At 40.2% G+C, this 27,397-nt stretch overlaps 1 protein-coding gene across 2 annotated transcripts in view; it reads right to left on the reverse strand.

The window, feature by feature from the left end:
• The window catches only part of DOCK1 (dedicator of cytokinesis 1), a 529,562-nt gene that overhangs the window by 425,198 nt on the left and 76,967 nt on the right, over positions 1–27,397 (reverse strand). For both annotated transcript variants that reach the window (XM_040361423.1, XM_040361424.1), the window contains exons 2-6: positions 22,339–22,422; positions 13,822–13,862; positions 12,562–12,617; positions 6,046–6,142; positions 3,543–3,691 (exon numbers count right to left, since the gene is read on the reverse strand). In XM_040361423.1, coding sequence (XP_040217357.1) covers positions 3,543–3,691; positions 6,046–6,142; positions 12,562–12,617; positions 13,822–13,862; positions 22,339–22,422 — 427 coding nt within the window. The remainder of the gene's footprint in view (positions 1–3,542; positions 3,692–6,045; positions 6,143–12,561; positions 12,618–13,821; positions 13,863–22,338; positions 22,423–27,397) is intronic.

A 27,397-nucleotide genomic window follows, 5' to 3' on the forward strand; every position in this document is an offset into this window, starting at 1 on the left:
AGCAAACACGTTGGCAGATGGTAAGACACAATAACAAACAAGGAATTCATTAATTGAGGAGAAGGTGAAGCTTTAAATTTTCTACGCCAAACAGAATCAAGGCTCAGTCTCAAGTCTTTCTCTGCAAAGCTGAACACAGTCACAGGAAATGCAAAACTGCCATATCTCAGCAACCCATACATAAAATTAGATTTTCATGAGGCGTTCATACTTTTAAAAGCTAAAAGGCAAAATGCATACCTAAACATCACCTACTCGCAGAAAGGTAAGCTTCTGGTTATAATAATCTGCAAATATTCATAAGTCACTACATGGCTCACTGCAGCCTCTGATAAGTAAATCTCTCACGTACATTCAGTTCAGAATAGGGAATTTAGTCACAAAATGTATTTATTTCAGGCATTTATATAGTGGGGACAATTTATACAGCATTTTACATACTGTATATTCACATCAGTCCCTGCCCTCAAGAGGTTGCAATCTAAGGTCCCCATCTCCCAATTTAGGCAGTGGCCAATTAAATAATGTTATCCCAACATTTCATATTCCTGATATGTGCATAATGCACTTGTGTTAAAAAGTATTTTGTTTCTCCTTTATTGTTTGTTTTGTGTGAAACACTTGGCGTTCCCGCCAGTCCTCTTACTGTCCTATTAAAAACTGACCACACTAGGCATGAGAGCACTTCCATCCCAGCTTGGTCAGTTTTTTGGCTGTGCTGGGAAAAGAGCCTGCCTGTCCTCCAATAGCAATGAAACATGCCAACATGCTTACTCCCACCCATTCAGAAGATCAATGTACTGCCGTTTCTCAACCTCTTGCTCTCTAAGCCCCTTTATGCAATGCAGCTGAGAACAGATAATGAAAAGGAAAAAAAGCATTTATAATGTGTGTGTGTATAAATACATACAGCATAAATGCATTATATATATATATATATATATATATATATATTATATATATATATATATATATATATATACACATATACATACATACACACATACAAACACACACATACATACACAATTATTTTATATATTATAAATATATAATCTCCAAAAGACAGAGCGACTCACTGTCTTGAAAGTTCACGGCCTTGAAAGGTGTTCCGAGAAGGCAGAAGCTTGTCTTCCTCAGGACCACGTATGCCTCTTTAGAATAAAATCTTCACTGTGCATTCACCTTTCAAAACCTGTGAGTGCCGCTCTCTTTTGAACGGTGTACCATAGGCTTTGCTGTGCACCGGGCCCACTTTTTTTTATATGTGTGCAATGACAACCACTAGAATATATATATATTATATATATATATATATATATTATATATATATATATATATATATATATATATATATATATATATATATATATATATATATATATATATATATATATATATATATATATATATATATATATATATATATATATATATATATATATATATATATATATCTCAATTATTTTACAATATATATATATATATATATATATATATATATATATATATATATATATATATATTGTGTGTAGATCTGCAAAATATACACACACACACACACACACACACACACACACACACACATATATATACATATACACATACACACAATATTGCAGTGCCACTATAAGGCAGCATTGTAGCCAGTTATAACTTCTGTACCCATTTTGTCCACCTCCTAAACAAACAAATCTAAGGACAACTCTAGACAAAAGCATAAGCTTTAGCAAAAATCTCAAAAGTGAATATTTATTTTATTTTTTACCATGTCTCTTTTCGCTCTTTGATGCACTGGTTAGGGGAAAAACCCAACACTGAATGTCAGGAAATCAACTAGATACACAGTTAAAGTACATGTTGTTCTGTGATCCAATCTTGTGAATCAGGCAGTAAGTATACCAAAATTGAACACTACTGCAGCAGCACACTGGTCAAAACTCATCTCCACTCTGCCAACCAAAGAGTGGAGAAAAGCAGCCATATAGAATGGTAAGGGTTAATGGGATGAAAGGATCGCACCAGGTACACAACTTGCCCCAGGTAAAACATTTTCTAACCATCTTTCAATTGCATATTTAGCGGTCTCATTGGAGCTACCAGATAAATGCTAGTTTTGTCCAAATTAAATATTCATTGTGCATTGTTGATAGCCAGTATGTTACTTACTAATGTAGGCCTGAATATTAAACCCCCCCCACTTTTCTGAAAGTAGACGCACTGCAGAATAAAAACGGTGGTAGTGCTAGTTGTTTTTTTTGTGTCACATATTAGAGCTAGTTTACCAACATCATAATTTCAGTAAAAAAAAAAAAAAAAAAAAATTACACACAAAAAAGTAAAAATTTAGGGATTAATTCATTTAACAAATGCAATATATTACCCGTTTTTGGTCAAATATAAAATAAGGTTGTGCCAAGTAAATTAGATACCCAATGCGCCTGTGAAACAGTCAAACTTTGGTACCCTAAATTATTCATAGACAGCGCTTTAAAAGCCCCAACCGGTCCATAAGTATAGCATTAACTGTGAATAATGGCTGAAGAGTTATTGCTCTCATGCCACAGTAGTATGTACAATGTGTAAAGCAATCAATGTTTTCATGCTTTGGCACCCTTGAAACATCTATATGTTCACATGTGCTTGTATGTGGCAGTGGGGGTTAACCTGATTTTTTTTTTTTTTTTTGGGGGGGGGGGGCTAACTTTATTTTTACAGCAAACTCTTATTTATCACATGCAGACAAAAAGTATTTTTTTATGTGATTTCTATTTTTTTCATGGTCGGCTCCCTTTAGTGAGACATCAGGGGTTTATTAGAGGCAACATACAGAGATGCTTGGAAGTGATCAAGCGGCTTCAGCCTGATCGCTTCCATGCACTCCTGGTACCGCCGCCTGTCAGATTTTCACACCTTGTATAATCCCCTTTAGCCCCTATTGAAGTTAAGGGTTAAAACATTTACCTGGAAGATTCACCTGCAGTGAATGTTTGCCGTCAGCGTCACCGTTTATAAATATGCCCCCCTGATGCAGAGCTTAAAAGGGGTTGTAAATCCTTGTGTTTTATCACCTTAATGCATCTTATGCATTAAGGTGAAAAAACACCCTGCTGTGTCTGGCTCCCCAGCCCCCTGTTTTACTTACCTAAGCCCTGAATTTTCTTGAGCGCTCTTCATTGGATAGATTGATAGCAGCGCAGCCATTGGCTCCGTCTGCTGTCAAATTCGATGACGCGGCTGCCAGGGCTGAGTCATACACTCAGCGGCTATGGACACAGGAGCGTGCGCCTGCAAGGTAACCCCCTCAGGAGAGAGCTTCCCAGAGGGGGTTATCTATTGCGGGGAGGAGCCGCGAGAGCCGCCGTGGGACCCCAGAAGAAAAGGATCAGGACCACTCTGTGCAAAACGAACTGCACAGTGGAGGCAAGTATGGCATGTTATTTATTTTTTTTTATTTTTTTTTAATAAACCTTTAGTACCACTTTAATTAAAAAAATGAACAGGAAGAAAGAAAATTTACTTGGATTTTAAAGTCTACAGACCTGTTTCCATAATCAATCCGTGCTGTGATTTTCTTTTTGAGCTCTTTCAGTTCATCCTGGGGCAGCGTTCCAGACAAGATCTGTGATCTCCACTCCACCAGGTCACAGATCATATTTCTGACGCAGTTAAACATGTCTCGATTATCTTGCTAAAAAAAAAGAGAAATACAAGTATTGACTTGGACTTTATGCACACAACAAAATAAGTATATAGCCAAGTATTGTTTGCTAGAAGCCAATATTATTATTTCATCATTTACATGCTGCTAACAAATAAAGCCAAACCATAGTCTTAAGATATAGTTGAAAGTAATCAGCTTTGCGTAGATTACTGAATTAGTATATTCTCGGTCTCTGTATTATGCTGGCCATGTGAACCTTTCCTTATGCCAGTTACAGATTAATTTGAGAAGTTTCCTCTTTTGCCATGTTGAACTTCTACCTACTGGGGTGGGTAGAAGGGGCTTCTCATGTATGGCTGCACCTAAAGGGAATGGTAGTCAACCTCCAAAGGTATCTCAATCACTGTATTGCTTTATAGGTTTCAGGCTAGGAACGCAGTTGGGAGCCAGGAACCAAAATTTGCACAGATGCCTTCACACAGCAGTGAGGCTTCACAAATCACATTTGACCCCCAAAAAGTAGAAAGATTTAAATAAAAAGAAATATAGTCCAAGAATGTTTTCATTTATTTCAGATACAGTATAGATAGTAGTAGTTCAGCAACTGAAATTCATTTATGGAATGTGAGAGGAAGGAGAGGGTTCTCAAACACAAAACAGTAGTACATTTGTGATAGTTAAGTGTAGCACCCTGGTGTTTAGGCAGGGTTGCTATCAAATTTAGCAGCCAGGCGATCGTTGCCTTGGCCAATTGTCAGGAGATCAATAGATGTTTCCCCAATTCTGGAATTGCTGCACTTCTCTTCTGTCACTAGGTGGCACTGTAGCTATTGACATTAGATAAGACAAGGGCATAGCAAGGACAGACTATGAGTAGATGTGGTGTCTCAGCCAATTGTCAGGGGGTTAAAGTCCCTTGGCCTACTGGGAGAGCCTATTTATTTGGGTGGAGTCAGGTGATCGGGATTCTGTGCCACCTGGATGGATGTGTGGACATGTGTTACGTTGCCCAGGGCTGCTAGGCTGTCTGAGGGCCTATCCAGAAACAGGAGAGCAGCGTAGGGTTGGGACTGCTGGTTTGTAGTACAACCAGAAGTAGTGGTTCAGCCAGATGGGGAACCAACTGTGGTCGGAGGTAAATGGAAAGCTGTCCCCACTAAGGGGACCATCCACCTTGTTACCAGAGACCATGTGAGTAAGCCGGGGACAGTACCAGAGAAGACTTCTCACCAGCCGAGGGTGGTGAAGAAGTAGGAAAACCTCAGCAAGTGCCAAGTCAGGGACCCAGTGGGACTCAGGGAACCGGGACTTTGCTACAAAAGAATGGCATTAACAGCAATTACATGGCACAGAGACAATCGAAGTGGCTCTGTGCCTTGTGATCACTGTTGAGGCCAATTTTGCCATTCTTTTTGGGGATCTGCACGAATGACAGTTTGATCATAGTCATTGTGTGAGTACCGAGTACCAGTGTAAAAACTAGTGCAGTCCAGAACACTAAGGCCACCATCACGGTTTCATGAAATACAGAAGAAGTGATCTGGTTTTTGGTTTTTCCTGCAACCACAAGTTGTAGGAAATAAATTTGCTTAATTCCACCATCAACACAGTCAGTGGGGAGGGTGAAGCCATCCCTGCCAGGAGGACACAGCGGTTATTGTTAGCGGCTATAAGCTGCTGGCAATAATCGTATGTAAAAAGCCAACAGACTGGTTGTACCCAAGCAGATCGATTGATCAACTTGGGTACATTCAGCCAGCTCATACACAGTTCCAATCTCAGTCAGTTCCTGCTGAACCGGTTGAGATTCAAACAGTCTATGGCTGGCTTTACTAGTACTAGCCTCACCCTTTCTAGATGCAGTATCTGGAATGGATTTTCTTACAACAGCTGCTCTTTAAGGTCAAAGTAATTTTCTAACAAAGTTAGACAATAAAAGGCAAACCTATAAAACTTGTATATGAAAATAATTTGCCAAAACACAAAATATTACATTTAGCAAAATTTACTTAAAAATACCACAAGCAGCATATATACTGAAAGTGCATTTTTCTGCAAAGAAGAAACATGTCTGGAGAAGGCACTGCCCCACTCACAAAGGAGACTAAAAATATTAATAAGCGTATTTTATATTTACCTAAAAATTTACAGAAATACATTTTCCTGACCATAATAATAAGCTAAGAAACTATGTACAAAACAAAAAACTGTCATTCTCTTTAAAAAAAAAAATCAATTAGATTTTCTTTCCAGTGAAGTGCAAGAATAAAACAATCTGCCTCGTCGCTGTGGGAATCAAGAACATAACGTGATACAAGAAAACAAGAAAATCATTTTATTTATAAGACTTGTAGCACTGACAGTTGTCTTGATTTACTTACAACATAAAGTTGCCTCCATATGATGGACCACTCACGGAGCGTGGTGGTGACTTCATGTACAAGCGGAATCTCACAAGGTGTGACCGTTTCATGTTGCCTACAAAATAAATGCAAAATTCTAAATAAATAGCTGTTATGGATTAACAAACACACAAATGATTAAAACAATACAACTGAGCAAGGTCCATCTTCAGGACAAGAGCAACACTACGACAGCCACCAATCAGCAATCATCCATCACTGCTTGGAAGTAGAGATGACATTTGATTGGCTGCTATGAATTACTGTAGTTTATACATCACCAGTCTATGTACTGCTTTAATAAACAAGTCTATATGTCTTGAAATTACTTTTTCTTGAAAGCAAATGGGAACATATTTGCAAGTAAACCTAAAATCCATAAAGTGATAAACTTACAAAAGAGCAATAAAGCTAAATTACAACTTTATATAAAATAGAAATGTATTATGCCGACAGATGTTTATGTACATATTTCAGGATTTTATCTATATTGAAAAAGCAAACAAAAGCAAACTGTTACAGCAATCACTAGCTGCTAATGACACTGACAACTGCTGCTGCTAGGTTTTTTAAGCCTTCAAAAGTGGCTCAAAGTAGGACTGCAGCAGAAGTGCAGCCAAATAAATAACAGAAGAGGAGGCCAGGCATATGGCAGAGGGTATGGAGGAAGACTGCAGGGGGTCTGATGACATTGTGCAGGGATTTAGGATACACTAGGACATCTAAATGTGCAAGCGTAATTCAACCACTCTCGGACACTTGCATTAGCAGTACAGTACTAAAGGACAGTCTAAAGAAAACCTTCTCTGATTTATGAAGGCAAAGCTTATTTCATTAAAGTAGAACTAAAGGCAATTTTTTTTTTTTTTCGTTTTGAATAGAGTGTGGATGGATTAGAACACTTGTCAGTTTTTATTACGGTCTGTGCCCGCATTAGGAATATTCACCCTCGCTTTCTCCCGTTTACCATTATTGAAAGTAAAAGAAAACCCCAAATTGGGTTGTCCCCAAAAAAAGTAATAGAGGGGAAATCTTCCAATGGGGACACTAGTTCTGGGGACTCGGGGGGGGGGGGGGGGGGGGTAATTTTCAGGGATTTCCTCTCACTTCCCGTTTGGCTATGGAACAGGAAGTGAAGGGAAATCTCCTCAAAGGGATAAAGATGGCAAATAAAAAAAATAAAAAAATTAAATCTGTCAGGGGTTATAACCCTCCATTACTCTATCCAAAAAAAAAAAGAAAAAGAAAAGGGGAGTTTTGCCTATAGTTCTACACTTTAGGAGCGACAAGACACCATTATTATATCTTAGCACCAGGGTTCCTGGAAAAAAAAAAGAAACTTACACCAATTTGGGAACTCCAGTATGGCTATATACATGGAAAGTTTATAAACATAATTTTTTCTACCAAATGAATGTAATTCATTGTAAAATTGTGAATGCATCATGATTCAGATACAAACAGTATTTAGTACTGCTAACAGCATAACAGGAAACAAAATTGTTAAAGGGCTTATGTCAAGCAGCAAAGTTTACCTCCTGCTTCAACCATTTAACTTTGTGGCTAGTGCTTCTGCCTTATAGCACTAGGGTCCTCAGGTTTGGAATCCTAATTAAGACACAACATGCATGGAGTTTGCATGTTTTCCCGGTACTTGCATGGGTTTCCTTTGAGTAACCCAGTTTCCTCACACACTCCAAAGATATGCTGGTAGGTTAATTGGCTCCTTCCTATATTGACTCTAATATGTATGCAGGTAGAGTAGGGACATTTAGAATGTAAGCTCCTTGAGGGCAAGGACGGATTTAAAAAAATATAAATTAAAAAGGATTAAAAAGTTGCGACAAATCTTCAGGTCATGACAGCAATGTTCTTATGCTGACTGGTGGGAGTCTACCACCAACTGGAATAAGCCCCCCCAAAAAGGTTTACTAAAGGTCCCTAGAAAGCTATATTTATTATAAATACCCATCACAAAAAAAAGAAGTACGGTACATTGAAAAATTAATTATAATTGCTCGTCGAAACGTTCAGTAGTTTTGTTTTGGGATCTTTATATGGAAATCTAAACTTTTTTGATTGTTCCTAGTGGTCAGTATCTTTTTATAGGAACTACAGCAGTTTTCAGGAGGAGGGGGGCCAGTTTGACTTTCACAAAGTCCAGGATATACATATATTTTCAGCATCCTATATATCTGGACTTACTTATTGGTTTGGGATTTAGTTTTCACTGCAGGTAACCTACATTTACAAAGGCTTTCATCATCAACTTGGACTTGCCCATGTTTGCGACAGGATTACTTATAATCGAACTACAAACAAAAAAACTTCACTGAAGACAGAAGTGGAAATGAGGGTAAACTTCTCCAATGGGATCAGATGGGCGTTGGGCTTAAATTTAAAAAAAAAAAAGAAAAAAGGGAAAATGCCAGTGATTTTCTCCTTGCATTATCTGTCTGCGCTGTACTGCTTATTTTACTTTAGCATCTTAAATGATTTGACAACATGGCATTTACTAATGCAACACAAATTGTATTAAGGCTTTCTGCATGTTGGCGTCAATCCTTTCAACAGGTCTTAGTTGTGAGCAGTAACTATCTTTTAATGTATTCATCCTATCAAAATAAATCAACTTTGTTATTTTAGTACGGTATGTCTCCTTTATACAGCCATTTTGTAATCAGTCTAGAGATGTCAGTATACAGTCATTAGATGATCAGAATACTGATGTTCACTCCATCTACAGGCCAAGATAAACTCAGCCATAAAACTCATTGAAGTTTATTCAAGTCCATTAATGATGTGCACATTGCCATAACCTATAATCATCAAAAAATAAAAAAATCATTAATCTAAAAGGCCATTAGGATTAGGATTTTTTTCAGCATACTTACCTGTTAAATCCTTTTCTTTGAGTATGTAACGGGACACAGAGTCAGGCTAATATTCCAGGTCCAAATGGGGAAAAAGTTTGCGCTACCAGCGATACAGTGAAGCAGCCAGCAGCAACAATATGACAATATTGCACCAAAAATTAAAAAACTCCAAAATGTGGCGCTAGTGACAATGGAACACTCGTTGGTGACCCAAATACATAAAGTTGGACACGGGAGTGTCCAGCAAAAAACTAAGTGACACAATCCAAAAAGGCACTATAAGGCGTTATTAGCACGTGAAAAAATGATATGTGCACTGAGTGATCAAATAAACAAAGTAAATAAAAAAGACAGTGAAATGACACCAGTGCATGGGCTCCACACTGCTGCGGCCGTGGAACGCACGCTCCGGGGATCCGGACATCTCGCAGCTCACAGCATCCAGGATCTTCCTTAGCTGATTTTGTATCACTAAAGCCTCAGTGCCGGGTCCAAGGCACTCACAAAGTAAGCGGCCACTTGGCTCCCTATGTATATGATTTTATACGATATTAAAACGAGTTACACTATGTTTTGCCACCATTTATTTTTCATGCATATATCCGAGAACCCATGACTGTTTCCATCACTGCTGTCAGGACGTATTCCATTCATACACAGGTGATCCTGTCAAAGCTTTAATTGTCCTCCCTTTTTGATATCAAAATTGGGGGCAATTCCATCTGGTAAGGAGCCTGCCTATTCATTCACATTGGGTGTTTTGACAAAATCACGGTGAAGGTGGATCATTATAATTTTGATTGCAAACACAACACTTCTCTCAATTAAGAAATCACCTATGGGAATTCATTTTTCCAGCCTTAAAACGTCATCACTGGACTCTTTGATTGTGGACTCATTTTTGTTTATCACCTTTATTGTGGACTCACTTTTTGATTATCACTATATTATCAATAGTGTCCAGGGCTCTGGATATATTGATTTACCACTATACTTTGTTTCTTTTTGATGTCTAGTATTTATATCAAGTTTTTAACCACTGTTTAATACTATTAATATTATTTATTTAGCGCACCCTTTATTTACACATAACTGCATAATCTCTGATTATTTTTGGGTAGCAGCTCACTTTTTAGTTTATTACTTTTGGCGCGTAGTACTCCAATTGCATGGGATGCACGTAAGTGTTACAGTTCTGAATGTGGTCAAATGATAGATTCCCTTAGGAGAGGCATCAAAGATTGAAAGTCTTTGTTATACAGCTGTAGCCAACATACTGGACGAACTACATCAACCGTAGAGCTTGCACTTGAATGTAAACCAATATCTAACAAAAGGTAAGAAATGGGTACTCTTACTATGAGCAGAGGACACACACACACGCCTGGCAACGGTGTGTCAAATATGCATAAACAGAATCTCCTGGGCTTGACCTCCAAGGGATGGTGTTGAGAGAGGGACGCTGGATATCTCAAAGAATGCTGTCACAATCCGATGTTACCTTTTTATTTATGTGATCACTTTGTACATGCATCCTCCAAGTTGCTTGTATTTGTTACCAATATTTTTTATCCTGATTTTATGCCAATAAAGGCTTTTTTTATACTCCTTACCTTGGAATCATCTGCACCATGTGGAACTTTTCTTGTTTCTTTCCATGATATTTCTGTTTTTGGGATAGCTCATGTCCTGGTTTGCAGAGACCCTGCTTGTTCCATCCTGGATTCCACACCAGTGATCGATAACATTGGATTGTGACAGCATTCTTTGAGATATCCAGCACATATCTTATTTTCACATGCCAATAACACCTTATAGTGCCTTTTGGATTGTGTCACTCACAGTTTTTGCTGGACACTCCTGTGTCCAACTTTATGTATTTGGGTCACCAGCGAGTGTTCCCTTGTCACTAGTGTCTCATTTATTGGTTTTTAATATTCCAGGTCACCCATGTGTCCTTGGGACTTGAACTTGGTGCTCAGGTCATATGTTCACAAAATGTTATCAAATGGATATTCAAGCAGCTGAGGTTCTGGGGGCTGCCCCATAAATTCTGATGGCTATTGTTTGGCAGGGTGTCCCCCTCCCCTCAAGGCTATTGCTCTGGGACATCCCAGCAAGTAATCAATATTAGCCTGACTCCATGTCCCATGATGTATGAAAAAGAAAATATGATTTTTTTGTCATACTTTTTTACCTGTAAAATCGTTTTCTTTGAGTACATCATGGGATACAGAGGTCCCTCTGTATCCCAGGATTCAGTGCTTGCTACAAAACTGATGTGCTTCCTGTATGGGAGGGGTTATATATGGGATCACTTCCTGTCTAAAGACTTTGGTCTACCAGTGTCCATTCACCTAATGATGAAGTATAACCCAGCAGACCATGAATATTAGCCTGACTGAGTCCCACAATGTATGAAAAAGAAAATCCAATACTCTGGCTCATGTACTGGAAACATTTAGGTTCTCCTTTCGCCATAGAGCACAACTGAAAGACATCATTATCTATAAATTATTTACAGAGCAGAGTGGCATCACCCCCTTGCCCACGCCTGCTCAATGGGAAGTGAAAGTAAAATGAAATTAAAACCCTGAATGGCTGATGCTGCCAACCCTTCCGGTCTAAAGCTGAGACCTGATGTGTGCAATATAGAAAGCTGATCCAAATACAAATTTTAAGTACTTTTAATAGCTGTATTTAAAACGCTTAAAAATACATTACTGGATTAAAAAAGTGTTTATATGTCTGCTCTAATTTCACCTTTAAACCTCTAACTGCAAAGGATGTATTACACACCTCATGGCAATCAATAGACCCAAACCAGCTCATAGCTGCCTAAATCAATAATGTGAATTTTAGCATTCATATAAAAAAAAAAAAAAAAGTCCGATTGTATCTTTTGCTCTGAGCCACCACAATAATATGAATAAATAAATTTACATTTCCGATGCCATGTTATTTTGTGAAAAGTATCCAATACCCAAGAATTCAAAGGTTTTATATCTGAAATAATTTGCCGTTCCCCCTACCGATAGCCCATGATGTTTAGCAGGGGAATGTCTGTATCCTCTGTGAGGATAAGCCCCTAAAAATACTGAAAATCTCCCCTTAAAACAAGGCCTGTATGAACACACTGCCAAAAGACAAAGTTTGCAGCAGCCTTTTTAACGGCCCATCAAAATGACAGGCTGCCTCACCGGTCTAAAGTAAAGCGCCTTAAGGCTGGCCATACACCGTATGATTTGGCTATTGATTCCCCCATCCATGCTACACAGAGTGGATGGAGAAATCTACCCTGCTGACTATTGACATCATCCACGGCTGCAGCATTTGTTTGGCCTACTGCTTCACTGACAATAATTTCCCACCTGGCTCCTTCAATTTTTAGATCACAGGATGTTGGGTAGGAGGGTACCAACCAAGTTTATCGGGAACCTACATCAATTCACTTGGTATGGCTAGCTTAACAAATGTAAAAAGGTCCAATTAAACATACTGTATGTATTCAAAAGTATCAAGGCTACAAAAAAGATATTCTTTTATGGTTAATAAACACAAGTTTTAACAAACCACAATGGCCACGTGGTACATTTTTATGAATTACACATTTATTTACCCCTTTCCTTCGACTGCAGCTTCCTTAAGATGAACATAGTTGGAAGGAAATATACCCTAAAAACACAAAATATATAGTCATTAAAAACAAAAATTAACCATATTAAATAAAAAAAACAAGAATCCTACAAAACCAACACCAACAATTGAAAATTATGCTGCCAAAACTTCTGAATTAAATTTCCCTCTACAACATAAGCCATAGAAGAATATACATTTTTAATACAAGTGCACTGTATCTGTGCTTAAAGTGTTTGTTACCCCAACATTTCATTTTCCTGATATGTGCCTGCAATACTATGTACTTGTATAAAAAAGTATCCAGTTCACTTTGTATTGCTTACTTTGTGTGAAATCCCTGGTGTTCCTGCCAGTCCCTCTGCTTTCCTATAAAACACTGGCCACAATAAGCAGAACACACCATGGTCAGTTCTCTAGCTCTGCTGGGAACTCTGCGTGCTCTCCTCCAATGATCAGGCTTGTCCTGAAACCCCCCTCCCCTCCTACACAGCCTTTCACTGGGAAGCTCAGTGTGCTGCTGCCGCTTCTCCTTCCCCCACAATATCAACGATGGGTTTACGTGGCAGAGATATTCAGGTTCACCAAAAATAAGGAAAATGTATGCACATAGTGTAAATCCATTTAACAGGAAAAACATTTGTTTGAAAAAGTAAAAAATGTACACTCTCCTTTGGGAAGATAAAACAAGCGCTTGCAAATAATGAGTAGATTCCATGCAGTAGTAGCTGTAGATGCGACCCAACACATGTTTCATCTAAGACGACATAAAAAAATAAACGTCCCTTTTCCGTCACTTAGCAAGATCCTCCATGTGTGTTTAATACCATCCCATTCTCAGATACCTCAGCTCACAGTGGATATATGTTTCAGCAAATGGCAGTACAGTCAATCCAGAAAACAGTGAGCAGGTCTAGGTGTGGCCAGGCTCTGATTGACAAGCTATCCAGCTTGGGACAGTCACACCCCTTGCAACTTATTATTTATTTTTTGTTTATCCCACTTTAGTGCAAGCACAGCCTGTATGAGTGTGACAACAAAGCCCTCCATCGTACAAATGATTCCCTCTGCTTGCAAGCCTAATTTGATCTATCAATTGGGATCTTATAGCACAACATCAATACATACAATTATAGCACATTACTTATTGTTGCCAAAATCTGCATCCAATAAGCACAATGGACATATGCAACAATCACCAATAAATTTACATGCATATTTAATTTTACTGGAACTGATGTACCTTTTTAGATTTTTTCCTCAAAACGTATCCTCTGTACCATCCTGTAAAAAAAATATTTAACATGTCAGCTAATGTATAGATACAAACTAAAGAAAAAGTTCAGCTTGAATGAAATTACCATTAAAGTAAGATGACAGGGTGTGACCAACTTGGAATTATTATTTTTTTTTAAATATGAGTAACTGCTTAAAAAAACTCAGCACCCAGTCACGGACGTGGGGTGCAAGCACTGCTAGAGCCCAATGGTAAAGGCACTTGTAGAAACGAGAGACCATTTTCCGGTACAGCCAATTATGATTGGATTGGGAACAGCGAAGGTTTGTCAGTGGTGTCACTGAAAGTTAAGAAAATGCCTCTGTCAGTGGTGTTACTGGAAGGAAAGAATATCCCTGTGTTAGTAGCATGACTGAAGAGAAAAAAAAAAAAAGGTCTTAGCAGCGGTGGTTTCACTTAAAGGAAAAAAAAAAATGTCCGAGCTGGTGGTGTAACCAGAGGGAAAAATGACCCAATCACTGGATAGAACTAAGGTCCCAGAATTGGTAGTGTTTCTGGAGATTGTGAGGTCACTGAAAGGGGGGGGGGGGGATGCCTCAACTTCAGTGGTGTCACTTGATGGAAAAAAATAAGTCTCTGTATCAGTGGTGTTACCAAGCAGAAAAAAAATGGTGCTTTGTCAGTGTCAGTGGGGAAAATATGTCCCTGGTGTCAGCCCGAGGAGGACTGATTTGGCATCTATATTAGTGGGATGAAGGAGGGGAGGGAAGCTGGCAGGTGGGCTCTGAGTGAGGACGGGGGCTAAAATGGCTCCTAGAGCTTGTTCATATGTGTGTCAGTACTTAGGGTTAGGGTCCACTTAAAAAGTTTTCTTTCGATCGACTGCTTTTTGAAGGGTGTTGGACAGGCAGCGGTGCCAGCCTTGGTTCCTCCACTCACGTCACGCCGACAGTCATTTCTGCGCAACTTACCAGAACAAATACGCAGATCAGGGACGTCAAATATAAGGAAGTTATTTTCTGCATACCTGTTCCAGATGGTCTAACTACCCAAACTCTTCCTACACTTGCTAGAACAGCTACAGCAAGCACAGATAAACACATTTTTATAAATTGTACTTTTGTAATCCTTGACTTGCCCCAGCCTGGTCACATTTGGCCATTACTTTCTAGCAGGGAACACAGCCACCACATGGGTGTTGATGTGACTTGTGTGCAACCTGGACAGTGGGGTGTCAGACCTCCTACTTGCTATCAATGCACGTTGGCCATTTGTGAGTTATCTTTGATTATTACCTCCTCTGTATTGTGTGGCAATGAATGTAAAAAAAAAAGTCTAAAAAATTACCAGATTTTAAAACCCATTTCAGGTGCTAGGTGCACATTAACCCAGTTCTGCTAACATGCAGGACTACAAAAGCTTCATTTTGTATCCCACCAATTCTGCCCACAACAAAAAAAACTCCACTGTGCTAATTCCTGGAGAAATAATTAGCTACAGATTTCTGTACCAAGCATGCTTAGGCATTACGTAAGTCATTAGAACTTTATTTTAATAGAATATAATTAATTGTGCATAATAATTATAATGATACACACAGGACGAAATCAAATGCTGAAAGAGAATTCTAAATATAGAAAACACAAGTCTCATATGCAGTCTCTTAGAATACCTTATATTGTAGATTAGGTGCATCACAGACATAACATTTGAAAAAAGCAAAATAATATATTAAAAAAAAAAGGAAAATTTATTTCAAAAGGTCCAACATTTCAACCCCATACCAAGGATCCATTTCTTGAAAACCATTCACTTTGGTAAGTAGCTATAAAAGACTCTGTGGGGAGTCTGGGCCTTTCATAACCTTTACCGAGAGCCAGCTGTGATTGGGCTTTTGTCAGGATCTGAATATTTAGTCTCAGGTTTTAATGCAGCAGGCTAGCAACTCTATTAAGACTCAGATTATATTTAATTAATTATAAAGTACCCTGCTTGAGAGTCAAGAGCTAAAAGTTCTATTTTTTTTTTTTACAAACTGTTGCATGCTGTACTTGAGTTTTCGATATCACGCCACATACATAAGTACAGTACAGTAGCATACAGTCATTTAGGTTAATGACAGGCTGTACCTTGGGCTGCCTGAGCAGAGAAAGTACAGATTTGGTTATGCTGAATGGGCTCAGGTGGCCCGTGTGCAAGAGCCCCAAATCGAAACTTTGTGATATTAAATGCAGATATAAATGTAGCACTACCCCCGAAGGAGCTGCTGGATTATTTTGGGTGGCATGTTACCTCTCCGCCGTCTAGGGTGCTTGATGAGAGCTGAAAAAGAGTCAATGTCCACACGTTGCGTTCTTTTTTTCTTTGCTTTATTTACCGAACGTGGTAAAAGAACGAACAGTAGATTGAAGAGGTGGAAAATGGTATAAGTAGTGGGTTCAGGTGTAAAACTTAATCAGAGGCACTCCTGCTTCCAGTCATAAACTTTCATTGCCACTCTAGTGGGTATTGTGCCCCTGGATATGTCTCTCTCACTAGTCCTAGCAGCCAGGGCATCACACGGAACTTTGGTAAAGTCTCCCCCGAGCCACCGACCACCCCAAAAGGTGGAGATACGTTCGGTCCAGAATCATCTCGCTTTAGGATTAAGCTCCTGGACCTCCTCTTGAGATAATTACTTGTGAATTCAGGAACTGAAAGGTGACCGCTGCTCAGGCTTTCAGTATTAATGCATCCTTCAATGAAGTTCAGGCCTCTGAGCGTACCAGCCCCGTGCTCGGTGCTCTCCAGAACAGGTACTTCATTCGATGGTTTCCTCCCTCTAGGACGGACAGTGCAGGACCACTTTGCTGATGTAGACCCAGTCGGACTACTGGGCCTACCTGGCAAATCACGACTCCAGGCCCACGTGGTCCCGGAGCCAGGAACTCTTGGACACGCACCCCCAGCCAGGAGGGCCACACACAGGGGTGGTGGGACGACTGCCCAGGGCGGACGACGACCCAGAAACAGTGACGTCTGTCCCTTAAATACTCTCCCCCAGCATGCACAGCGAGGCGATCAACCCCCACTGATTGGCCGCTGGGAAAGAATACCCAACACACCTTGATCTGACTGCTGCCACCCTTGGCCTGGGGTGGAACAGACACCCGAGACAACAATAGTGGTCACCTGCAGTACAGCCATGGCTGGAACAGAGGCCCGAATTTGGAAACAAATCAGTCAGAGATAACTAATTCTCTGACTACCTTCTAAAATTTAAAGCAGGGTCAGCAGAGAAAAACAGCTGCCCGCTACACAAACAACAAAAAAACAATACTTACCCTGCTCTGTGCAGTGGTTTTGCACAGAGCAGCCCTGATCCCCCTCTTCTCGGGTCCCCTACGGGCGCTCCTGGCCCCTCCCTCCTGACAAGAGCCCCCATAAGAAGCAGCTTTCTATAGGGGTGCCTGAGCTGCTGCTCTGTGCGTCCATTCACACACACACAGAGCGTGGCTCGGCCCCCTCCCTGCTCTTTCCTCAGTGGCTGTGATTGACAGAAGCTGGAGCTCTAGCTGTCATCTCAGCCAATGAGGAAAAGCCCCTGAGGGAGTTGCTGCTCTTGCGTGGATTGAGATGGGGTTTAGGTGAGTATTAGAGGGGGCTGTTTTTTTTAACCTTCATGCATAAAATAAAAAACTTGAGCTTTTACAAACACTTTAAAGAAACTCAACATTTCACATTCCTGATATGTGCCTGCTGTAAAATAAATACATATAAATATATTTATTTATAATCCCAGGTGTCCCTGCCAGTCCCTCTGATCTCCCGTTAAAAACTGACCACTAGGCATGAGAACACAGTGTGGTCAATTCTCTAGCTAAAACATAAATAAATAAAAATAAAAGGGTGGGTGGCTTTAGTGTGTTTTTTTATAAGTATCCACATGATTTTCATTTAAATTTTAAACTAAACTGGTTGTTCTACAAAGCGTAGGTTTACATTCCTTTTTTTTTTTGTTTTTGGCGCACACACGCACACACACACACACACACACACACACACACACGAGCAAGTTCATTAACTGAGAAATCAGTCAAACCAAAGGGAAGCCACACACGTTTCAAATGTGCCTTTGCAAACTGACCACTATACCATACTACATACCCAACAAAGGCTGTGTAGTAGCACTAGTTTTGCTTCTCTACCATCAATGTGGTTTATGTCTCAAGCTGTCAGCAGCAATGTGGGTTAATGTTAGACAGTTTTATAAGACAGCGTCTGATAGTCTGCTTTCTTGTGAAAAGCAACATTTCTGAATTGTATTTCTTATTTTTGGAGTAGGTGTTCAATTCCTGTTTAGGAATGGAGAATGGTAAATATCACACTGAAAATGAAAGGGAATGAGAGATATGGGTGTCTTTATTGGAATCACTGTGTCACCAAGTCTTGCAACAATCCTCCAACCAGCTGAATATGACGTGAAGTATACATGCAGTAAAAAGAACAAATACGTTTTTTCCCCCACAAAAAGGGATTGATTCTAGACGTGCATAAAATGTCATGATGAGACAGCTGCTCTGAATACTCATACAGAAATCCGTTTCTTTTTTTTCCTTTTGCAGCACCTGCCCCTTTAGTGATAAAAAAGTGCAAATAGCATCTTGTTCCATCTTTCTATGTACTATAGGAGCCGGAAAACCATGATGGACAGCACACCCTCTCCCCACCACTTTCCAATCACACAATATCATGGAGACATATGCAACGAGCCACAAACACCACCACTTGTCGCCAGCTCTGAGCGCTGCACAGCACACCACAGACACTTTTATATGTTCTGAAGTAGGGTTGCATCAATACCATTTCTTTAACTAATGAGTATGAGTTCCGATACTGTCGATCAAGTACTTGCCGATACAGAGTATCGATACATTGCGGTGCCAATTGCGTCAACACAATAAATTGTCGCCAATCGCACTGCAAAGAATCACATTCGATTTGAACAGGCATGCGGTAGAGCTGCATGATTAATCGTTAAAAAAATAAATCACAATCTCGATTCAACCAGCCTCACAATCTTAATCCAGCATTTGCAAGATTGAGTGCTTTTCTGTTCACAGCTGACAAAAAAAAAGGCAGCCTGCCAAGTTATTACAACATTGCTCAGCCCCTCAGGTAAAAAGAAACATTGTATCATTTAGATCAAAAGGGACAAACTTTGGTCTGTAAATGAGGTCAGTTTTAACTACTTAAAAGACTGAAGCCCTGTACACACGGCCGGGAAAAAAACATTGGTTTTCCTGACGGGATTCCTGGCAAGCTTGCCTTGCAAAGCCGTGCATACAGACAGCCACTTAAAACAACCGCCTCTTTTGAATGGCAAGAACGCAGTGACATCATTGACTACGACGACCCGAGCCATCTTGCTACACCCCACACTAACCTTGTATGCTACCGTGCATGCGTCAAAGTGTTATCGAGCATGCGTGGGTTTACCTCAGACAGGTAAGCGTACCTAGTGAGGCTGCATTTCATGGGCCGTGGTGAGGCTTGATGGGCACTTAATTAAAAAGGTGGGGTATACATGGGCAGGGCAAAAGGGGGTGGAGTCAGGAGTGAAGTCAGGGGGGGCGCAAAATGAGGTTTCCCCTAGGGCGTCAAAAATCCTTGCACCAGCCCTGTGATCCGGTTTGCTGAGGATAGCAAATCAGGGCCACTGGAGGTGTTCACAGGGCTGGAGGACCTCGTGGGTACAGGGTCGGAAGTGATGTCAGCTTGGGGGCAGACCACCTCTACATCTCCTCCAGCCCTGTGAGAAGCCATCAACGGCGGACAGAACCACCTAAGGTCGATTATTGTGCGTGTGGCCAGACATTTTTTTAAACTGCCCACTAGATGGTGCTTTTCTCTTTACACACACAAGCAGTGGGGGAAATAGCATTCCTGTTCAAATCGCATTTGATTCCTTGCAGTGCGATTTGCAGCCATTAATTTTGTATAGAAGCAAATTGCACTGCAAACTATCAGTTTAAGTATCGCAAGCTCTTGGGGAGTACAGCAGTGGCGTATCCAGGGTATGGCAGCCATGGTAAGTGCATCATCTTATCCCCAGAGCCGGGAATGTGAGGTCAGGAGGAGAAGAATGGACGGGAGAAGGAACGCATGGCGGCCCGATGGGGAACCCCCAGCAGCAGCACCAAGGATAGCAGCCAGGTACTACATTATCTTCGTCATCATATTCATGTGTGCCAACCAGAAGCAAGCAGCAAAATAGAATGCTCAGTGGATTAAATAAACTGTAATAAAGTGATTTTTGAACAGCTGCTGCACAAATCACTTTATTACACTTTCTTAATGATATCTATGGCTATTCATATTTCTAATTGATTTAATCCATATTGAGCACTATATTCGATGCCTGGCACAATCGCACATGATGACTTAAAAGTTTTAAGTCATCATCATGTGCGATTGTGCCAGGCATTAAAATAGAGTGCGCAATATGGATTAAATAAATTATAAATATGCATAGCCATAGATATCAAGAAAGTGATTTGTGCAACAAGATCATCCACATTCAGTGAAAGTTCATGTACTGCAAACTTTGCAGTGCATGAACTTTCAATGAATGTGGACTGTTTAATGAGCAGGGGTTATTAATGGGTACATTAGCTGCGTTTTGATGGGTACAGTGGCTGCGTTTTGACTAGCTACGCCTCTGGAGTACAGATCCTCGCGCAATTGCTTGATATAGGTGGTCCCTAGTCTGAAGAACTTATTGAAGAATGGCATAATAGGGCACAATTAATTTGGGCCCATACAAATGGGTCCTGTGGCCGCCCCCCTCCCCCCTTATGCTTGGCCTTCTGCTGACAAAAAAATAAAATAAAAAATGTGTCATTTAAAACACCTGGTGTATGTGTGTGTCTTTGCCTTTAAGTATTATTTCAGGTACCTGTGGAAAGGTGTGCTCTGACTGGTCCAGGTAGAGCAGGTGATCAGCTGGATGGTTCTGGAACCATCTGGACCCTATATAAGGCTGTAGCTGCCACTGTTCGGGGCTGTTGCTGGCACAATTATGTGGTTTGTCACCCCTGAATCGGTGGGGGACTTTACAGTTTGTTCAAGTTTAGCTGCGCGAGTCCCAAGACTGAGCAGGGAATATTGCATTATTAAAGATGATCAATATGGTATATTTGATTAAACAAATATGGAATGTTATATATTATTTTGTTAAACCAATAAAGGTGCCACGGCCATTACAATGCCATACAGTTGTTTGTTTTTTTGTTCATTGGAAGTGTTGGGTTTGAGGGGGTGGGTAGTGTGGCCTGCGGTCCCATGACCACATCACAAAAGGACAAGTTGCAATGTTTTGGAGCCATGCAGGACCCCTTCATCAAGCGTGCAATAAGTGCATATAATGGTACAATGAACACAGGCCATATTTATAAGACAGTTGTACATTTTCTAAAACCAGAAACCCAATTGGAAGCATATCAGCCATACAGTAATTATACGTTACTAACATTTGTCAACGTCTGTTTTTCAATGGAAGAATGTGGTTACTGTTAGAGCCGGTTCACACTGGGGCGGCACGACTTCGGGAGCGACTCTGCAAGGCATCCTGAAGACGACTTCAGAGGCGATTTGCAAAATGACTTCTGTATAGAAGTCAATGCCAGTCGCCCCCAAAGTCGTACAATAACCTTTTTCTAAGTCGGAGCGACCTGCGTCGCTTCTATTAGAACGGTTCTATTAAATAGAATGGGACGAGACTTGTCAGGCGGCCAGGTCGCCTGACAAGTCACCCCAGTGTGAACCGGCTCTAACAATTGTAACAATTGTCTTGTTTATAACGAAGTACAATTACATTAGCTACACATCTCCAGACACATTAGTACATTTACTAGGCTCAGGTGGCATATAGTTTCATTTTACAATGCAAGGCCGGTTACACACTGCTGCCATGTGGTGCACCCCTGGGTTTCATGCGGTCAACCCGGCACTACGCATTTGGGGGATTTTGGCACATCTGGCAGTCTATAGTGCTAAACTAAACTTTTGTAGTTCTTATTGTTGGCATAGAAAAGTACAGGCAGTCCCAGAGTTAAAGCATCTGACTTACAAATGACTCATACTCGCCAACGGAAGGGAGACAACAGGAAGTGAAAGAAAATCTTCCTCTAGAAGGGAAATTCACTCATGTAAGAGTTATCATAGGAAAAAGGCATCTCCACTGAAGCTGTATCACCAATCCTTGTTTCCACTACCTAAAATTTTTAAAAATCCAGTTGTCACAGGGACAGAAAGTGCAGTGAAATCTTCTGAACAGGGGCACAGACAGCCAAATAAATGTGTTAACCCTCCCCTATGCTAACCAAAAAATAAAAATATTAAACAAAAATGTATGTGTTCCAATTTACATACAATTCAACTCAAGAACAAACCGACAGAATCATCTTGTTTGTAACCCGGGAACTGCCTGCATTCAGTTTTAGTTTTGGTTCATTAGTAAAAAAGATGAAGTCATTCACTCACCTTCATGTGTCTCTAGAAGGTGCACAGTATCGCCGATCTGGAGATTGAGCTCATCGCTTCCTCTTCCTTCATAGTTGTAAACGGCTAGGAAAAAAAGGAAGAAAAAAAAAAAACACATTTATTTATTAAGATCAATACATCTACATGGTAAAAAGGTACAGAACAAGCTGTAGTCTGTATGAGACAAAGATGAATTTGCTCAAATCAGCACCATATTACATTTGGGTGAACAGCCCACATCTACTGTATCCTATTCTATTAGACCCCTTTCACACAGAGGCGCTTTGCAGGCGCTATAGTGCTAAAAATAGCGGCTCCATTCACTCTAGCGTGAAAGCCCAAGGGCGTGTAAAGTCAGGTGTCCCAATACTTTTGGCAATGTAGTGTACATCTCATTTAATTGTTACACCAATTTATATCTTAATTTTGTGTTCTTGCTATTTTCAGGTTTATCACGTATGGGAACACAGTATGCCTTGTTAAGGAGCCGAGTGGACCATTCTTTACCTTTTTCCTTTTGTTGCCTTAGAGGTAGTTCCACATCTTTATATCTATAAATGTATTAATTTATCACATGTAGGGACACATTTGAGTTTTGCCAACTTCCTTATTTTATTAATAAATTATTATCGGTTACGAAGTTTTGCCGTTTACGATTAAATACGATCTGAGTTTTCCAAATAGAATATAGAGCAGAAGATAAATAGGATGTACACTGAACTGAAGACTGATGTGCAAACGGATGTAAGCTAACTCCGTATCCAACATTTTTATTTTATTTTTAAGGAAAACTGGCTTGAGGTCCGAAACCCTGCTTTAAACATTGTTACATGAGATTTCGATGTAGGGGTGCTACACAAAAAAAAAAAAAACACGACATCTGGGGTCATAAATCGCCTGCACACATCCAAAATGAAGTACCGTATATACTCGAGTATAAGCCGAGTTTTTCAGCACATTTTTTTGTGCTGAAAATGCCCCCCCTCGACTTATACTCAAGTCACCTTTTTGCGCCTGATCTCCCAGATTTTGGGGACCTGGTACCGGCCGGAGGTCCCCTGGACCCCAACTTGGTACACATGTAGCCCCATTTCTCCTCTACAAGTGTACAAAGTTTGTTGCCTGGGGGACCTATGGCTGGGGAGCACCAATTTTTCAAAGCCGGGGCACCCCTTCCATAGACTCCCATGTTAAACGTCAGTTGAGGCATGGGCGCAGTGAGGCAAGTTTTCCCAGTCTTTGTGGTAAAATTGGGTGCCTCGGCTTATATTCGGGTCGGCTTATACTTGAGTATATACGGTACATTTGTATATTTAACTTTGTATTGCCATTTAAATAAGCTAGAAAGCAGAAAGATCATAGCAGCACGTGCAACTCTACAGAAGACACAATTAAGCAAACACTGTTTCCCAGAATAGAGTCTTTGACAGTTCATACCGAACATAATCACTGAAAATCACATTATCAAAGCAATGAAACAAGCAATTGCGTCGGGGTGAACAGACAATGTGCTGGAAGAACACAGTGGGCAGAATGCACAAAACAGGCACACAAAGCCTTGGATTAAGGAAACAAATGGAGATAATCCACTACTCGCTAATAAATATTTGCAAGTGTTAAAATGCTGTCAGTAATCCCGTTCCTCCTGTGGGTAGGGATAAACTTTTAAAGTTTATCACTCAACTTAAGAGGAGTTAGATTAATGCAGGTCATGTGCCGTGTGCCCTTTAACTTGTTGTTACATGGCTCAAAAACATTATATGAAGTCGGCCCTTAAAGAAGAATTCCGGGTATAGATATTTTATACATTGGTCAGCTTGGACCAATGGAACCATTTCTTATACCATTCCACATGACTTCCCAACTGTCCCTGATTTCGAGGGGCTGTCCCTGCTTTGAAACAAAGTCCATCTTTCCTCCACATTTGTCCCTCATTTTGGTCTGATCTGTATACACTGTGCCTTAAAAAAAAAAAAAAAAAAATTCATACCCCCTTGAAATTTTCCAAATTTTGTCATGTTACAACCAATAAACACAAATGTATTTTATTGGAATTTTAAAATTGCACATAATTGTGAGGTGGAAGGAAAAATTATAAATGGTATTCAATTTTTTTTTTACAAATAAATACCGGTATGTGAAAAGTGTGGTGCCCATTTGTATTCAGTCCCCATAGTCAATAAAAAGACAGAAAAGATGCAGCGCTATAGAGTATATAATAAACCCCCAGATGGGTATTCAGTGGTATGTGTTCAATATAATATACTGAATAGTGGATAGGATGAGTGAATACTCAAAACATCTATAAAATAACAGCAAATATAGCAAGGTGCAAGATAAAGTGCTACGTGCATATGTGAAATATACCTGTAGGTAAAACAAAATCTTTCAAGGTGCAATACCATGAAGAATCCAAAAAAAAAAAGGAATTCCCCATGGAATGGTTTGTAGACAAAACGATTTCAGTAACCAAGTCCCTGAAAAAGTTCCAATATATCCTGTTCAATTCTATGGACATAATCACAGGGTGTTGACATTCATGAGATGTAGTAATACAACTGAAATATGTAGGGTGGTGTTCACACACAGCACCCAGGACTGTGCATCCAAAACCAGGGAGGGGGGATGGGTACCCTTACCCCAAGCAGTGGATGCACACACCAGTGGCGGTGGGTCAAACAGGCAAAGATGATCGTCAGGGACTCGCTCTCCAACCAGAATTCCTGTAGAGGGATTGGTGTACACCTACACCTGCATTGGTAGAGCTAGCGATGACACAGAGACTTAGGCTGCGTTGGCGAGGTTCCTTGTACAAGTGGTTCTCTTTATTGCCAAAAGGCAGTGTGGGTCATATAAAAAAAAAATAAAAAAAAGAAGGCCTCCACATAGTGCAGATAAATACGATGTTTAAAAAAAATGATTAAAGTAAAAACAAAATTGTATAAAATCATACAAACATCACATCAGATGAGTACACAGTGTGATCAGAAAAATACATAAAAAGCGTGGTATAATAAGCCGAGCAAGCCATGTACACGACAGGTTTCATACAAGAGGTACTTCAACTGGGGCATAAAGTCAGTACCTTGTAGAGCCACCTTTCACTACAATTACAGCTGCAAGCCTTTTTGGGAATGTCTCTACCAGCTTCGCACATTGATAAAGTGATATTTTTGCCCATTCTCCTTTGCAAAATAGCTCAAGCTCTGTTGGATTTGATGGAGAGCGTCTGAACAGCAATTTTCATATCTAGCCACAGATTCTCAATTGGATTTTGGTCTGGACTTTGGGTCGGGCCATTCTTACACATGTATATGCTTTGATCTAAACCATTCCATTTTAGCTCTGGCTGTATGTTTAGGGTTGTTGTCCTTCTGGAAGGTGAACCTCTGGCCGAGTCTCAAGTCTTTTGCAGATACTAACAGATTGTCTTCTGGTTTGTCCTGTATTTGGCTCCATCCATCTTCCTATCAACTCTTACCAGCTTCCCTGTCCCTGCTGAAGAAAAGCATCCCAATAACATGATGCTGCCACCACCATGTTTCACGGCGGGGATGGTGTGTTCAGCTTTAGTTTTCTCCCACACATAGGGTTTTTCTTTTAGGCCAAGAAGTTCAATTTTTGTTTTATCTGACCAGAGCACCTTCTTCCACATGTTTGCTGTGTCCCCTACATGGCTTCTCGCAGACTGCAAATGGGACTTCTCATGATTTTCTTTCAACAATAGCTTTCTTCTTGCCAGTCTTCCATAAAGGCCAGATTTGTGGAGTGCACAACTAATAGTTGTCCTGCGGATTCTCCCACCTAAGACAGATTCTCCCACCTAAGCTGTGGATCTCTGCAGCTCCTCCAGAGTTACCATGAGCCTTGTGGCTGCTTCTCTGATTAATGCTCTCCTTGCCCAGCCTGTCAGTTTAGGTGGACGGCCATGTCTTTGTAGGTTTGCAGCTGTGCCATACTCTTCCTAGTCCGAAAATAGAGATTGAACAGTGCTCCGTGAGATGTTCAAAGTTTGGGATATTTTTTTTATTTTATTTTTATAACCTAACCTTGCTTTTAACTTCTCCACAACTTTACCCCTGACCTGTCTGTGTTCCTTGGCCTTCATGATGTGGGTTGTTTACTAAGGTTCTCTAACAAACCACTGAGGGCTTCACAGAACAGCTGTATTTATACAGAGATAAAATTACGCACAAGTGGACTGTATTTACTAATGAGGTGACTTCTGAAAACAATTGGTTCCACAAGATTTTAGTAAGGAGTATCAGAGTAAAGGGAGCTGAATACAAACGCACGCCACACTTTATAGATATTTGTAAAAACTTTGAAAACCATTTATAATTTTCCTTTCACTTCACAATTATGTGCCACTTTGTGTTGGTCTAGCACATAAAATCCCAATAAAATTATTATATTATACAGCACCAACAGTTTACGCAGTGCTTTTCAAGATGGGGGCAAACAGTACAGTTACAATTCAATTCAATTCAATTCAATACAGGAGAGGTCAGAGGGCCCCCTGCTTGTTTGAGCTTACACAGTCTAGAAGGCAGGGTCAAGTGGAACAAAAGGGTAACATCTGTGGGGGGATAATCAGATGGAGAAAATGAGAGTTGTTACGTGTGGGTAGGATAGGCTTCTCTAAAGTGGAGGGTATTCAGGGATTGTCTAAAAGCTAATCCAGTAGGAGATAAAGCAGACAGATTGGGGTAAGGAGTTGCATAGGATTGGAGAGGCTCTGGAAAAGTCCCGGAGGTGAGCATGGAGAGGAGGTGATGAGGGAGCTAGAGAGCAGGTGGTCTTGAGAAGAACAACGAGAACGATTCGATTGGTATTTTGAGATCATCTGGACGGTAAAACATTTACGTTTTTGGTAGCAACAGGAAAAAAAAATGGAAAATGTCAAGGGGTATGGCAATTCTTTCAAGGCACTGTAGTTGCATATAAAATGCACCATTGTGTTTCCCAGTGCCAAAGCGTTTAACGAAATTCTGAATAGCTGCATTTGTAAGTTTCAAGAGCCAGTATAAAAAAATGGTAAACATATAAAAAATAAATA

This window comes from Rana temporaria, chromosome 8 (assembly GCF_905171775.1).
Source record: "Rana temporaria chromosome 8, aRanTem1.1, whole genome shotgun sequence".
NCBI lineage: Eukaryota > Metazoa > Chordata > Amphibia > Anura > Ranidae > Rana > Rana temporaria.